The sequence below is a fragment of the Poecilia reticulata genome, linkage group LG15, assembly GCF_000633615.1.
Source record: "Poecilia reticulata strain Guanapo linkage group LG15, Guppy_female_1.0+MT, whole genome shotgun sequence".
Taxonomy (NCBI): Eukaryota; Metazoa; Chordata; class Actinopteri; order Cyprinodontiformes; family Poeciliidae; genus Poecilia; species Poecilia reticulata.
Genome location: NC_024345.1, coordinates 6,526,762 through 6,543,173, shown reverse-complemented (window position 1 = coordinate 6,543,173; position 16,412 = coordinate 6,526,762). Strand labels below are relative to the sequence as shown.

Sequence of the window (16,412 nt, the reverse complement as noted above, 5' to 3'; positions counted from 1 at the left end):
CACACACACACACACACACACACACACACACACACACACACACACACACACACACAGCACATTAGAAGCAGCACAGAGCTGCTAGAAGCTGGAGGTCCGTCTGAGGGGAACACGCTCAGACTACAGCTACACCTCACACTGAAACTAAGTCTATAATCTGTCCTGATTAACAAGTAATTCCAGCTAAACCTGAACAGAAAACTGTACCTAAAAAATATACATAACCATAACCATGTTACTTCTAGATTTAACATGGTAGTATTTCTGTTTTCACAGAGGCGCAGGTTACATTGAAGAGCCTTTCAATTTGTTCATAAAACTGAATTCTGCATTTTTTCAGATTATCATTGTCTGATGTTATGTCCTGCAATGCAAAGGTAATCATTTGTAATGAGGCAAGCACATTTTTTGACTGATTAGAGTAGTGATTTTTTTTTTTACTGAGTTTCTTCAAATGTTGAATCAACTCATGTTTGAGATTTTTACCCGGCTAAAGCCTCATGGCAGCATGTGGAAACAAATAACTGCAGAGCAGATTTCCCTCCAAATTTTTTACATACAGTATTTATGTCAGAATTAGTTTTCACTTTCTTACCAATATTAACTCACCCAGAAGGAAATGTTTCGGGGGATTCTCAGTAGTTTTGGGGTTTTGTCTTGCAGGCCTCAGACGCCGCTCAGAGGAAGCAGAGCACATACGCCCCCCCATCAATGAAAGGTAAACACTTCAATCCTGACTTCATATCGGTTAGAAAAGTTCAACATTCCTGTAAAAATGAATGAAAACCATTTTGAGAACAGAGAAAATGACTAGAGGAAAAGTTTTCTGGTTCAGTTTAAAGGTTTTTTTTTACTGATCACTAAAGGGGCTGGATAAAAATAACATATGGTTATAAATACAGGTGCCCTGATAAATCGCCCCTTGGTTTTCTTAAAGCTGCAGTGTATAACTAAATAAAAAATATTTTTTGACATTTTTTTTAAACTTAACCTTTTTGTCGGTATGGTGTGAGAGATGATCTGTGAAAAAGAACTGACATCCTGCCTTCTCACTGTGCTAACTAAAAACCACCAATCACAGCCAGAAGGCAGGTCTTTGCACTGTCAATCACCATCCATGTGGCGCTGCTCATCCTCCTGTCCCCACAACGATGCAGCTAGCAGAGTCTGTCCTGAATGCTAAGGCGAGTTGGAGTAGCAACCGATGACAGATAAACGGTTTTCCTGTAACATTGTTGTTTCTCCACCATTAGCACATTGAGTAGCGTGTTCATGAGGTTGACTGACAGCGCTAAGACCCTCCTCATGGCTGTGACAGATTGTTTTTGGTTGGGAATGGTGTTGGAGTAGCTTAAGAGGAGATCAATCTTTTCACAGATTATCTGCTTTAATCTTGGGCTGATCTTATCCACCGATCTGAAAAGCAACCACTGTCCCTCACTACATACATGTGAACATGTGCAGTTAACAATAGTCATCACACTGTTCCCAACTTGGCAACTGTTTTGCTATATTTAGTAGATTTTCAGACAAAACAAAAATTAGTATTTGCCAAAATTGGCATTGACAGGTCAGGATTTTTAAAGATTAGTGATCGTCCAGAAAACTGCAATTGGTGACCCCTAGAGAGGGAATGAACTGAGAATGTAACTCATGAACAAAAGGCTCAAATCCAAACAGCTCACACTGCTCAGAACCTACTTTTCTTTCTTTCTTTCTTTCTTTCTTTCTTTCTTTCTTTCTTTCTTTCTTTCTTTCTTTCTTTCTTTCTTTCTTTCTTTCTTTCTTTCTTTCTTTNCTTTCTTTCTTTCTTTCTTTCTTTCTTTCTTTCTTTCTTTCTTTCTTTCTTTCTTTCTTTCTTTCTTTCTTTCTTTCTTTCTTTCTTTCTTTCTTGAATTAGCTTTCCGCTAATTAGCCTTTAGCTTAGCCTACAGACTGGACAATGGTTTCTGTTAAATCTAACATTGCTTTCATATCTTGTTCCTAAATAAATAAATTTGTGGTAATAATAAAGCAGTTGGTAAATCTAATAAAAACATAAACAGATTTTTTCTTAAAAAGTTGTGTAGTCATCATTGTTGTCCAACTTATACTAGGACTACTTGTGACATAATTTAGTAACAGAGTGATAAAATTCTTTGATAATCAAGGAAAAGAGATGAAACGTTTGAACCTGTGTTATTTATTACTGCCTGTTCAGAATCACTGGATCTGCTGAAAGTTGTAATTCAGTTAATATGTCTGATGGTTTCCTTCCTGTTTGGTTGTGTTTTACTTTCTGTTTGCTTTGTTTGACATGTCATGCTTTTTCTGTTGTTTTCATAGTTTCTGTTTTATTTGGCTGGATTGGAGTTTTTTTTCTTTCCTTTTTTAGCCTCTGGTCTTGTTGTCAGTGGAGTCCAGTTGGTGGTGTGATGCTGAGGAGGAACACATGTCCATAATCACACAATTGATCTAATTTTATTATTATATTAAAACTGAAGTCAAACACTAAAGAGAACCCAATAATCTCTCAGCACCACATCATATCAGTTTTCTTGCACTGCTGTTTTTGAAATTAAACCTCTTTGGAAAACTATTAATACTTCTTGAACATTTCTATATTTTGTCATTTTACAATCAAAGACTTCAATATTTCTTCAATGGGATTTTGTGTAGAAGATCAAACATAAAGTAGCGCACAACTCTGAAGAGGAAGAAAAACAAACAGATAAAAAGAAAAGAAATCTGTGTCTTTGTATTCAACCCTGAGAGAAATTTTTGTAAAACCACTTCCAGGTTTCACCAGCTAGAAACTGAACCTTTTATCCAGCACAATAGCTCAAACTCACAGAGACTGGATGAAGTGAATCTCTGAACTTTACATTTTTTGTCTTGCATTCTCATTTTGATTTAGATCAGGACTTTGACTTATTGCATGAGCATTTAAGTCAAAGTCTCACTCACTGAAACTGAGTGAGAAAACACTCAATTGTGGTGTTTCTCAAATGGAAACACAGCAATTGAGAAATTAAGTTTTTTTCGACATTAGTGGAATCAGATTTGTAAAGGAACACTTTCAGTCTGTAGATTGGTAAAAGTTGTGAAATACCCCAGAAGAAAGCAGCTCTAACTGCAGAAAAGAGATTCATCAAAGTATTTGTGGATATCAAATGTAATTTTCTTCTACTTCACAATCTTCACCAATTTCTGGTGGGCTATTGCACAAAAGCCCGATAAGAAAGCATAGGAATGTGGTCGTATTATGGCTAAATGTAGAAAAGAACAAAAGCATCAGAATATTTTTGCAACACCGTGCAGCTCCTCACTCCTGATGGAATTAGAGGCTCTACGTTTGAGAACATCAATGTTTCATCACTTTTCAAAGAGCTTCAGCTCATCCTATGGCAACAAAACAATGCAAAGTGCACCTGTATGATGGCTCTCAGCCGTAAATAATTCATCAAACCGTTTCTTGCAGCAAAGCAGAATCACTTCCTGCAGTGAAGTTTAAAGGAAGTTAAATAAAAGTGTTTTCTCTAATACATTTAAGATAAACTGCATGTTGGAAAAGGTGGGTGTTCAAAAAAAATAAAACGAGGGGAAAGAAGATGCGCAACACATGATTACATGTAAAGAGCGCTGACTCGATTCTGGGAAGAGCCGGAGTGTAAAAGCTTTTCTTTAATCGATCCCAATCTGCTAAAAGCCTCCTGAGTGACTGCCAACGCACCAAACGCTCAGGAAGACTTAGACTGGTCACAGCGCAGAACAGAAGGAGGAGGGTTAGGAGCAACACATTTTTCTCTCCTGCGTGGTTAGTGATAGTAATACTTTTAAAGTAGGGATACACAGATCCACTTTTTTCTCTTCTGATAGTAATAATGGTAGCAATTTCTGAGGTCTAGTATTGGCCGACACTAGACCTCTGAAAAAATACAGTAAAATAATAAATAATACAGAAAAAAGTGCTGAATGGACTTAAAGCGTTTCTTTGTTTTTAAACACAGACATAAATGAACTGAATTACAAATTTATTTAATAACTGCACCAGTACTTACATACACCAACAGCTTCACAAGTTTGTTCAAACAAGTAAAAACAACAATTTTAAGTTGAGTATAACAGTTATTTTAAAATCACTAATAAATAAACTGAAACTGACAGAAACAATATTTTGACTAACTTGTAAAAATAAACTAACAAACCTTTCGAGTAGTTCAGAAAGTGCTATTAGGAATTGTCAATATAATGTACAATAAATAATAAAGCATGCTGCTTAGAACACAAAGCATAGAATTATACTGAATAGATCTGCCCTCCTCATGAATCAGGCATGATATTGATATCAGATCAGTGTATCTATTTCAGACTGCAAAACAGCAGTGATTTCTACAAATGCTAAAAATCCAGAGAGATGTAAACCTCTGGATTGGAACCCAGAAATTTAGAATATTTATGATCTAACCAATGCACTGGACTACTGGACTTTTGTATTCATCCCTCTTTTCAGTTAGAATCTTTACTTATCATTTTATAGTTTTTTTCCCTAGTTTTCTTAAAAAGACTGCTTCCACTTTGCAGCATTGCACCTGTAGTTCAAATGTCTGTCCACTAGAGGTGCTGTTATCTCCTCAGACCTTCAGCTGGGGGTGGAGCAACATCTCCTGGGGGCGGGGCTCTGTGAAACAGACAGCCAGCTGAGCCCAATCACCACGCAACTGTATGCCACCGGTTACACGTGGGCCAATCACAATCAGCCAGAGGAAGCCAATGGGAATGAGGCGTGTTTGCTGTTAACCAATCAGGAGAGAGGCGTGGCAGAGAGCAACAGCTCAGGCGGTAAACTGTTTATTAGATCAAAGAAGGAAGTTTATGTTTTAATAAATTGTAATGTCAGACAAATTTGATTGATCAGATATAGTTTGCATGTATTTTATACAGAATTATTGTTTGAAGAATTGGCCTTTAAGTAAAAATGAAAATAAGTGCAAATATAAACTGGTGTTTGAAAAATGTAGTATTAACTTACAAAAACAGTTGCAATAAAGTTAATCTTTACCAATATGAAAAAAATTTACTCCCATTTCCACTTTAAAACAATTTGATTTTCATTTAGCTAGTGTCAAGTCTCTGCATGGTTGCAGTTTTCCTATTTTCTCAGTCATCTTTATTTATCCAAATCATAACATCATTAATGTTTTCATTTATTCACACGAATTGCAACGTTTGCTTTCTTGATTTCAAACAATTTCTTTCCAAAGTGAAGATACAACGTGCCATATTTGGAGGAATTTGTCAGTCACTTGTGATTCGCTTTGTCAGAGCAGCTCTTATCAGTCGCAGGAGATTGTTTGTTCTTTGGTGTGTGGAGCGAGATAAAGCCACATGCAGGCAATAAACCGAAAAAAAGGCCTTTAGTGTTTCTAAAGATCACATTTTTTGACAAAAAACAGCATAAAAAATGTTTCATTTTAGTTTTTTTCCAAAGCCATAAAAGCTACTTTTGCAAGCAAACATATGATAGTAAGATTATAAGGCGGAGTGTTACATAGTAAGAAAATTTTTTTAAAAATGAAATTATGAGAATACAGTCATAATATTACAAGAATACAGTCGCACTAAAGTGAAGTCGAAATATTACCAGAATAAAGTCATAATATTAGGAGATTAAAGTCATAATCTTACAAATTTATTTTTGTAATACTAAGACTTTATCATATTATTTTGACTTTACTGTCTTATGACTTTTTTTGTAATACTATGACTATTCTCATAATACCAGGACTTTATTCTCACAATATTATGAATTTATTCTTCTAATACTAAGACATTTTTCTCATTATTTTGACTTTACTCTCATACAACTTTTCTGTGGAAATATGATTTTACTCTTCTATGACTGTATATCATGACTTTATTCTTGTAATAGCATGACTTTATTTTCATAATTTTACCTTTTCATTTTCTTGGAGTGACCCTAATACTCTGTCGTAAGATTAAAAAGCCAAGTGGTTCTGTATTGTGTTGAACAGCATTCATTTTTGTCCTGATAAAACTCTACTGCTGGTACTAACTCTGTCTCTCCCTTTCGGTTTCTCCTTCTCTTGTGGTTTTATGCACGTTTCCCTCCCAGATTTGTCCACCACCAAAGCTAAAGAAGCGCCCAGCCCCGACTCCATCTCCCGATAGCTGCTTCTGCTTCGTCTAACATCGTTTCTGTCTTTTTGTGTCTCATTAACCTACTGTTCCTCCTGTCTGCTTTCCCACTTACTCCAATACTGCTCTACTTTGCTAATATCCAGCACTTAATTACTAGTTAGATTTTGTTTGTTTGTTTGGGTGAGTCTGAATTTTTAAAATGTGGCTGTGAATAAATCAATCTTAAGGGCAAACAAATGTCTGGGTGTTGTCTTCTTAAACAATACGGCAGATTTAAGTCCTCTATTTTTAGAATAATAAGGAAAAAAGTTTGGATGAATTGAAATGTTCTAATGTTCCACTGTTATTCCTTGAAATGATCTAAACAGAGTGGAATGAACCAAACCCAAGCTGTTAGAGATTCAACCATCAGGGACGGTCCCGGCCCAGCGTTCATGTCGCTGCATTAGCAGCTGAAATAACTTCAATGTTTTTCTAAAGAAGAGTGTATGGGGAGCAAGAAAAAAATGCCCCCACTGTTTCTTATAGACATGACCCCTAAAAGACTGAACACCCTCAGGAAGGATATCCTCCAAAAAAACAAAAAGAAAATAAATTTACCAGAGGTCTGACCACTGTTTGTGTTTCATCTTCCACTCAAAGGATGGTGAAAAGAGGTTTTCAGTTGCTCGTATATTGTTGTTTGTATCGCTTTGTCTTTTATGCTATCTGTACATCTGGTCCGAATATATGTATGTTTTTTTTCTTTGAATTTTCATCTAAATTTTGGCCTTGATTCCAAGAAAACATGCAAAGAATTGTGGACTTGATCTGTGTTTGTGGGACCACAGTGAATATAAGTTAAAACGTTCCTCATTTATATCTACGGGGATTTTATGGTGCCTTGTGTGAGAGAGACCACTTGTCTGATAAAGTTTAGTTGAAATTTCTCATGCTTGGGGTTGACAGGGGATCCTACATGTGGTCTGCTTCCTGGATGTGGCCGGAGCATCCAGGAGTAAGAAAGAGGCTTGCAAATATGAGATGTGTGTAAACAAGATGTTGCTTCCTCAAGTCCGGCCTAACTTCCCAGAATGTTTAGAAAATCATTCAATTTGTCTTAATCAACATCACCTGTTTGTCTGGGAGGAAACCAAGAAGTGACTTTTCTGAGCTACTTGTATTGCTTCATCATCCACTGGAGAACCTCCCACATATAAACTCAGTAAATAACCATGTTCTATCTACAGCTGTAAAACTGATGCAGGGTACCGCCTGGGATCCAAAGAACCATCAAAATCTGTTGGACAAACGTTCATTGATTCTGCTCCTTCCTTCTAAAGGCCCCACATATTTGACCTTACCTCAGTCCACCGAGGTCCGCACGTATTCAAAGCAGACTCAAAGCGGATGTCCGCCTGACAACTCCATGCAAAGATATATTTTTATGACCACATATGTGTAGTTGGTGTCACGTGACACTGAGCTGATCCAGTTGAAAATCAATTCACCCAGTGGCGAGAACGCAGTGTGACCACCATTCTCTGTTCCATGCTGACAGGTGTGCGAAGGCTGCCCTGATGGAGAAACAAACGGGGCGCCCAAATGGCTCATCAAATTAGATACATTTGTAGGTTCAGTGCGACAAATTTAACAAAAATGATTGGGACTATGAAATCCCAATCATGTGCGGAAAGGCAACGCAGCTCATAGAGTATGCACAGCATGTCATGTGGGAATCTGAAGACCAACTGGTTCAGAGAAATAAAAAGCTGGACTGTAGTCCTCCTTGATTGTCAACAGCCTTTTGTCTCATTTCCACTGAGCCTATGGCAGAGTTTGGTACTCTACACTATAGTCCGAATGTTGTGTGACCAATACCACAACATTATTTGGACCCCTACAGTTCAGAGGACTTTTATAATGTGGATAGGATGGAGCTACTGGCAACACTGTCCGTTGACTGGCCAACAGAAAAACTTCACTATGTGCAACAACCTGGAGGCATACTGGTGAATCACGTTTGTCGTCATACTAGTATGCTGCCATGTTAGATGTGTGGGTTTAACTCCACCTCACCAATGAGAGGCCACCTGGTGGAGGAAGCTCTCTCCTGCATGTCGGACCATAACATAGCGTACCAGTCAGACTGACCCGCTACGTACTGCTCAGTGGAAACAAGGCATTGGATCCGGAGAGCGAGCAACATTCCCCAATTGTTATTTGGGAGATCTTTCATGTTGCCTGCTGTGAAAGTGGAAATCTGTCAAAACTGAGAGCTTCAAAGACCTTCCCTGCCTTTTCCCTTAGATCAGAAAAAAAATCCAGATTAAGTAGAGATCTTTTGTTTTATGAAATACTTTAAATCAGGATAACCTGGGACCTCAGTTCAATTAGAAGCCTGAACATATTTTTTAGTGTTAGTCATTGTTGTTACCTTGCTTTATTACTTGTATTGCTAATCAGTAGATATGGGTAACTGTATAATAATTCATTTATATTTCGATTCTCTAAGTAGGGCATGATTATCTTCTCATAATCTGTATGCGACATTTGTCTGAAAATAAATCTTTACACAGAGATAAATTAGACTCCTGACCTTTTTGTTGAGTGGAATTGATCAATGAGAAGAAAACAACTGAAAATTCACTTTTACTCAAGTCTAATTCAAATTTCACATTGCTTTATTTTCTTAAGTTGAACATATAGATTATGCATTTCACGTTTCAAACTGAATTGCTGAAATCAGTTAACTTCTTGATGATATTCTAGTTAGCTAAGATGCAACGTAAACGGGTAGAACACTGGGCTGAACTGAATGGAGGAAAAAATTGTCTAGTGATGATGACTGCGTTTCTTTTTTTTAATGAAGGTAAACTGGAAAGAGCTGTACCTGAGGAAGAGGAGGAGGAAAGCAGCCATCAGGGATGACTGATCTGCACCAGCAGCAAAGATACTTCAGCACAGAAGAAGCAGGCATACATTTTGAAGTTTGGAAAAATCAAGACGAACGCCTACATCAAATCATATATAAAACTAACATGACAGGGAATCTATCAGAGTGATAGCTCACATAGTGTTACAAAAGAAAATCTTTTTTTTTATGTGAACATGTGAACAAACTGTATTCAGCATTAATACCTGCTGAAGTTTTCCAGAAGCACCTCACCATCATGTTCTATAAACCTTTACATTTGTATGAGTGAGTTTATTCTGACAGTACAAAATCAAAATGGTGTACTTCTCTTTTCACCCTTTCAATTCTTGCATTTTTAAATGTTTCATTTCTAATATATATGACAATTAGGCAACCAAATGCCTTTTAAAAAGTTACTCAAAAGAATGTGAGGCTGTAAGTTGGCAGGTTTTAGACTTTTCTTAAGTTTCAAGATTATCCAAACAAATAAACAAACAAAAAATGCTTAGAATACAAAGTGTGCATTTTTAATTGTTTGCCAATTAGCCGCTCTCTGCAACAGAATAGCCACATTAACTACCTATAGCAGAAGCTAGACTTACAAAGGTCAACGATTTGAAAGAAATTAAAAAATAATTGTTAAACTGACAAAATATTTTCATTTTATAAAATAGAAACAGTTAAAGGCTTAATAAAAATAGACACTTAAAAATGTTTTTATCCCACTTCCAGCTTTAATGACACATTAGCTTGAGCTAATATTAGTTTAATTAGCAGGGAGAATGGGGTAAAATTTGTCTTTTTATTTTTATACTTATGTTATTTAGGCATGTACAAATTACATGTGACTGTAACAAAAACGCTTACCTTTATTTCAGAATGTCTTTTTTCAGTTGAAATACAAAACATCACATGAGGAAAAAATTGGTCCTGTGGTTTTATTTGGCCCGGTAAACTGACCGCCTACATAAGCTCTCCAACATCTTACCAACACAACTATTTTCTTCCCAGAATTTAGGGACAGAGATTCTGTTTCTCTCTGATAATTCAAATGGCAATTTATAGCATTTTTAAGTCAGGCTATGGAAGTGGTATTTATCCCACAGCCACCAACTGGCCTACCTTAGTCTAGCTTTGCAAATCAAATACACCATACATGTAGATGATGTCCCATCTACATGTATGGTGTACATTTTAAGAGCTAGGATAATTTGCTCTCAAGTCCTTTCAACTGAAATGTTAAGCAAAAACTTACGTTGACATAGAAAAACACTTCTTTTTTGAAAGAAAAAGAAAAAACCTAAAACTAAACAAATTTGTCACATTGCCACACAATTGTATCAATTAAAGGCACAGCTACGTACCTAAAAAATAATGTAGTAAAATAAACAGTGGTCAGACCTTAACAGAAAATGAATCTATAAATGAGTGTTTGAAACATGAAAAGATGCATATCAACTAGATTGGGATTTGGGTCACATTTCAAAAATACTGTATTTAGCCAAATTGTAATGAATGGAAACATCAAAGTCTGCTGTTGAGTGAAAACCACTGATGTTTGTGTTCTGACTTACTATGAAACTAGAATGAATGAAAAACAATGTGATTCATGAAAGACTCAGTTTATTTTGTAACTAATATTTCCATTTTAAGGTTTTTATTTTGTAAGTGAAACTATCCTAATAATAATAATAATAAAAAGTCATTTTTTCAACCGGCTGCCCTGGATAATTTCTACCATTCTTAAATTGGAATTGGGGTTGCACTTTGGGAAACCCTGGCAGAGTGTTTGCTAATTCAGATAAGATGAGCAATATGTTATCATATTGTGCCTTTGCGATTTCTACATCAGTGATATTCAACTGATTCAATGTTTTTACATAAACTCTTTTTAATAAGAGCTAATGTGCATCTGATTTCATATTATCCTGAATACCCATACAAAGCGTACACACGCGCTGGTTTTGCATCATAGTAATAGTTTGAATAGAGTGCCCCCTGCTGGCGCCTCCCAGACAGCAGGACTCTTTCTGGGTTGGATTCGTTTTTAGCTCTATTTTATTATACCCAGGGTGTTGTTCCATTCCTCCGCAGAAATATGTACCATCTGCAAATTGTTTCATAGCTTTTATTTAAAAGAAACCAACATGCAAGAGTGAAAACAAAAATGTTCAAAATGATTTTTGGCATCATCAAAAGTGTTGTTTTGGTGGATTTGTGTTTAAATGTTTTTTCTTTTTAATTCATTTTTGGTTTCTTCTGACAATACAAAAATGTTATGTTTTCAAGCTAAAACGTTAACAGATTCAAGTCAAGACTCCTGACTATAGTCTGTGGAGGAAGCTACACACAGGGTGATGGTGAGACACTTTCCCGCCTTAAAACTGGGAACTCCTCACCAAAGATGCATTGAGTCACAATACAAGTTAAAAACAAGTAAAAATCTGGTCAACCAATCATAATTAATGGACGGTTGGAACAGATTTTTCTATTGATCATTGGGGAAGGAAGGTGGAAACCATTGTTGGTGTGCCGTCTAAAACAAAAACCAAGACAAAAAGGCTTTTCCCCCCAAAACTGATGCTACTTTCACATTGCTTTATGTGAGAAACATATTTATATTTAGAAACATATTTGTATTTATTAACTAATAAACTGATTGATAGTTGATTAGTTGTACTGACAGGAGTGTGAATAACTTTGGACTTAACTAGATCTCAAAACTGAGCAGGAACCTCGTCTGTCTACACCAGTGAGTGAAAGTCAGCAGACACAGAGGAGGCCTGAGACTCAATAAGGTGCGATTTCAATGAAAGAGGTCCTTGTGGACTCATTGTATCACGTAGATAACTGCAGGATACGACCACCTGGCTGTGTGAAAACCCAAAAAGTGACCCCCAGCAGCTTGTAATGGATCTAGGAGCTGTTCTCTACGTGGTCACCTTCATTAATGTTTATATACTTAAAGGTTGGGCACACTAGCAGCTGCCTTTAACACTCCACAAATGCTCTGCTGCCAAACATAAACCTGCCAGCCATTTGCAATACAATGCACTCGTATCGAACTGCATCGAATTAAAAAGATTCCTTCTGGATGATTAACTGTTTTTAACCACTACACATTTTGTACTTACCTCTGGTCTCAGGTCAGTACATCCATCAGAAACCGTTGCTGTTATGAGCAGGTGGTGCCCCAAACTGTTTCAGGTCTGAAACAGATGTAAAGTTAAAGTCTGTCCTAAACAATCGTTGGTATTCATGCTTTCTTTTCCTGGTTCAACATAACCAGATCATTAGTAACCTGGTAAAAACCAGGCCTTGTTCTGCACCTTACTTCACCCAGAGGGTCTGGACCCCAGCTGTTGAGAAATGATTGCTTCCTTGAGGAGTGAACTCTGTTGAAGTTTTAAATTTCACTCCATTGCTAAATGTTTGCTTATCAGACATGTATTTAATGTATTATTATACAGGCATTACACCAATTCATGATCTGTTACACACCCAACATCTAACTGACATCCACCTGAGTGTCGCGCTAAGATCGCGGGACGGTTAAAAGGTTAATATTCTGTTTATACAAGGACCTCTGAATAGATAAAGAGAGGTGTATATATATATATATATATATTAAGAAGATAAAAATAAAAAAATATATACATGTGACAATTAACATAAAATATTGCAGATGTTTTTTATTTGTCCCTTAAAATCCTAATACCAAACTGTAAGCATACAGCTGATAAGAAAGAAGAATCCAGTGAAAACACCACCAGGAGTGTTTACATATATATATTTATTTAGTCTTATTGCAGCTCCAGGTTTTTGTAGTTTCACAGGTCAGAGGTGGATTAGCGTTTGAGTTGCTTTTTCAGTGGAGGAACTGGTTGAATTTATTTCCTGTTAATAAAGTTAAGCACAACGGATTAATAAAACCTCTGAGTGTGGATGGTCAGCTTTCAGCTTCACGAGTGTAAAAACGGGGCGAGGAAAACACCAAGTCTGCTCCAATAAGGCCCTCCGAAGAGGGAACAGCTGAGGGGAATGTCTGCAGCCGTTCCTGTCACTTGTTCCCTCAAAGTTTTTGTTCCTGCTAACAAAGCTGCTGCAGTCGCACTTAAAAAAAAAAAAAAAAAAAAAAAAAAAAGGCATCACACACCATTAATAAAACACTTCACCACTTCCAAGCCCTGATACACAAGATTTTTTTTTTCTTTTTTTTTTTTAGTGTCAACACATTTGGCAAATGGTCATCATTGTCGTCATCATAAAAATAAAGCATAAACATTAAAAACAGACAGGTTCAGTTCACATCTAAGTAGAATACAGATAGCATATCTTTACCCACAAAAAAGTTTGTGTTACGACTACCTAGAAAAAACCCAAAACAAATAAAAAAACAAAACAAAAACCATCACCATGTTATACAAATGTATGGTTTTTATGTGATGAAATGCAGAAAGATTGTTAGATAAGTAGAGTATCAGCTCAGGATGTCTGTCAGTGTGTGGAAACCTACGAGTAACGTGTTTTTCGGCATTGACCCGTCGTCCTCGACGACCAAAAGAACCTCCACGGCACACAGAACCAATGCATTCCCAAAAAGTAAGCATCCAAATCATCAGAGAAGTTTCAGCTCAACAATAGAAATCTCAAAACGTCTATTAAAATTAAAAAATAAAGGAGAAAAAAAAAAGGAATATTTCAGTGTCAGCTTTATATATATACTATATCTTTATATTTTTGTTCAATAAAACATTGTATATTAGGTGTTGCAGTGGTCATGGTCACCAGCAACGCCATGGAAAACAATGACAGAAATGAAGACACTGATCCCCCCTCAGGTCATCCAGCTGTATGTGTGTGTGTACGTGTGTGTGTGTTTTGGTTAAAGTAATTAGCGGCTTCTTTAGTGTGTTAATGTTTTTGCCGATCTAGTGTTGGTTTTTAGAGGATTCAGCCGAGGCCTTGTGGGCCGGCGTGTTGCGGTAGTGTTTGTGTTTTTATGTACATGTCGGCGCCTCGGCCGCGCGCTCGCTGCGCCTCTATGCGCTGGCGCTGATGCTCTGTTTGTAGACGGCGTGGTAGGCATTCCTCAGCAGGACGTAAGGGAAGCAGGACTCCAGCAGGTCCATGGTCAGGAAGGGAGACTCCTGCACAATCTGAGGTAGAAGAAAATAACAATATACATATATCAGTGACGTGTGGTCAGGGGAGGTAGAACCTCACCTGTCATCATGGAAAAATAATATATAATAATAAAATCACTTATATTGCTATTTTCACCCTGTGGTTTGTACTATAAAGTACCTATTTTTTACTTAGCTTAACCAATTCTGATTGCTTTTTCTTCAAAAATCGCTGGATTTTTGCATTTTCCCATTTAAATGCTCAGAAGCGAAGCAGGTGAGGCAGCAGCAAGCTGAGCCTCACCTGGGATTGCGCAACCTCTCGCTAACTGCACTGGCTGCCATTATATGGGAGCATGCTCCTCCTGTCTGTACGCCGGCAATAAAATGGCTAAAAAACATTTGGTAACACTTTATTTGAAGAGGTGTGCATAAGACTGACATGACACTGTCATAAACGTGACATAACATCCGTCATGAACATAAAGAAGTCTTTATGAATGTTTATGACTGTTGTCATGAAGTGTCATTTGGTAAATAATGACACTTTTAATGCAAAGTTGCTCTAAAAGTTGCATTAAAAGTCCATTAAAAGTGCCAACTTTGCATGATTTTGTAAATTGTGATAATGTAATGACCTTCAAATAAAGTGTTAGCAAACATTTAATATATGGACTGATTTTCCATAATTTAGCTTATATATATAATGTACAGTGTTTTTTTTGTCACCAACTGTGTGTGTATCATGTTTTGTGTGCAGAGGAGCGATAAGAAACGGCAGAGAACAGATTTGAGGTGAGGCAGGTCTCCTGCCTCATCACTCATGATCCCAGATATTGTGACTCCACAACTGCAGAGTAAGACACAGCGAGCTAGCCATAGAGTTAGCCCAGGGGTGGGCTATCCTGGTCCTCGAGGGCCGGTGTCCTGCAACTCTTAGATGTCTCCCTGGTAGAACACACCTGGATCCAACAGCTGAATCACCTCCTCAGTKCAGTCAGGTTCTCCAGAGTCCTGCTAACGACCTCATTATTTGACTCAGGTGTGTTGAAGTAGAGACACATCTAAAAGTTGCAGGAGACCACCAGCCCTCCAGACCTGGAGTTGCCCAACCCTGAGCTAGCCATACAGTGAATAAGTAAAGTACAGCGATATATCTGTTTTCTCCTCTCTTCCGACATGAACATGAAAGACTACATTTCTACACTTAAACAGTTTTCTAAAGCGGATTTTCAATTGAAGTAGGAGATAATAACTGAAGGAAGACCAACACTAGGGTTGCTACCTTTCAGAAATCAAAATAAGGGACATGTAAAGCAGGGGGAGAGGAAGGTGAGGGGAGGGGAGGGAGCTGCTGCGGCGGCGGCGGCGGCGGCAGCGTCTCGGTTGGTCTGTGTTACCCAGAAAGCAGTTGGGCACAATATTGCAACACCCACACTGTGAGTCAAACACTGACCGGGGCAGCCTACTATATAAAGCACTCGGGGACCATTTCTTCATTATAATACATCCATATTTGTAGAATACGGAGCAAATCGCGTCCCGTATCGGTCCAATACGATACGCTATGCTTAACAGCCAATTTCGGGACGGGTGGCAACCCTAACGAACACCGGAGCTGAAAGTTTTGCTTCGAGACAGTTTTATGATTTTTAAACGGAGTAGAAGACATGCCGAGGATGGACTGGGCTTTGGATGAACGGATAATTTTGTGCAGAATTCGAGGTGCATGGATTTCATTGATACGTAAAGATAAGACGGCAATAAGATGTTTTTGTTTAGTTTAATGAAATGTGCGTTTTGTGGGTTACAGTTTATGTCTAAATAATTCAGTAAAGTAGAAGCAGCAGCTAACCTACCACAGCAATTATTAATAAAACATTAAGCCTAAAACGTACTACAACAACAGACTAAATGTTCTGTTCTGTGTGAAAAATTTTTGAATGTTTTTTTTGGTGTTAAATCCTAAAACACGAAGTGGCATTGTTGTCAGTTGCTATGGCAACGAGTCTGCGTGTAGCTTGGCGGATACAGACTTTCTTGATCTTTCCCTTTGCTGTGGATCATAGGACGAAATTAATACCTACATTTCTAAGTTTAACTGAGTTAACGCAGCTATGGATGACATGTAAAGCCTTGCATGCCTGCGCGAAATTTCCGTAGGTCCAATAACATGCATGGTGTCTATATAAGTCATAAGTCAGTGCCTCACCAGCAATGAACCTCACCGCACCTCACTTATATATATA

The 16,412-nt window shown here is 37.5% G+C and overlaps 2 protein-coding genes across 6 annotated transcripts in view; one reads left to right on the top strand and one right to left on the bottom strand.

Moving 5' to 3' along the window:
• Positions 1-8,981, top strand: part of ppp1r1c (protein phosphatase 1, regulatory (inhibitor) subunit 1C) — a 15,360-nt gene extending 6,379 nt beyond the window's left edge. For both annotated transcript variants that reach the window (XM_008429037.2, XM_008429039.2), the window contains exons 4-6: positions 664-718; positions 4,618-4,821; positions 6,116-8,981. In XM_008429037.2, the coding sequence (XP_008427259.1) occupies positions 664-718; positions 4,618-4,821; positions 6,116-6,171 (315 nt within the window). In that variant the 3' untranslated portion in view covers positions 6,172-8,981. The remainder of the gene's footprint in view (positions 1-663; positions 719-4,617; positions 4,822-6,115) is intronic.
• Positions 8,982-12,714: 3,733 nt separating this feature from the next.
• Positions 12,715-16,412, bottom strand: part of nckap1 (NCK-associated protein 1) — a 49,771-nt gene continuing 46,073 nt past the window's right edge. For all 4 annotated transcript variants that reach the window (XM_008429044.2, XM_008429045.2, XM_008429046.2 and 1 more), the window contains one exon: positions 12,715-14,196. In XM_008429044.2, the coding sequence (XP_008427266.1) occupies positions 14,080-14,196 (117 nt within the window). In that variant the 3' untranslated portion in view covers positions 12,715-14,079. The remainder of the gene's footprint in view (positions 14,197-16,412) is intronic.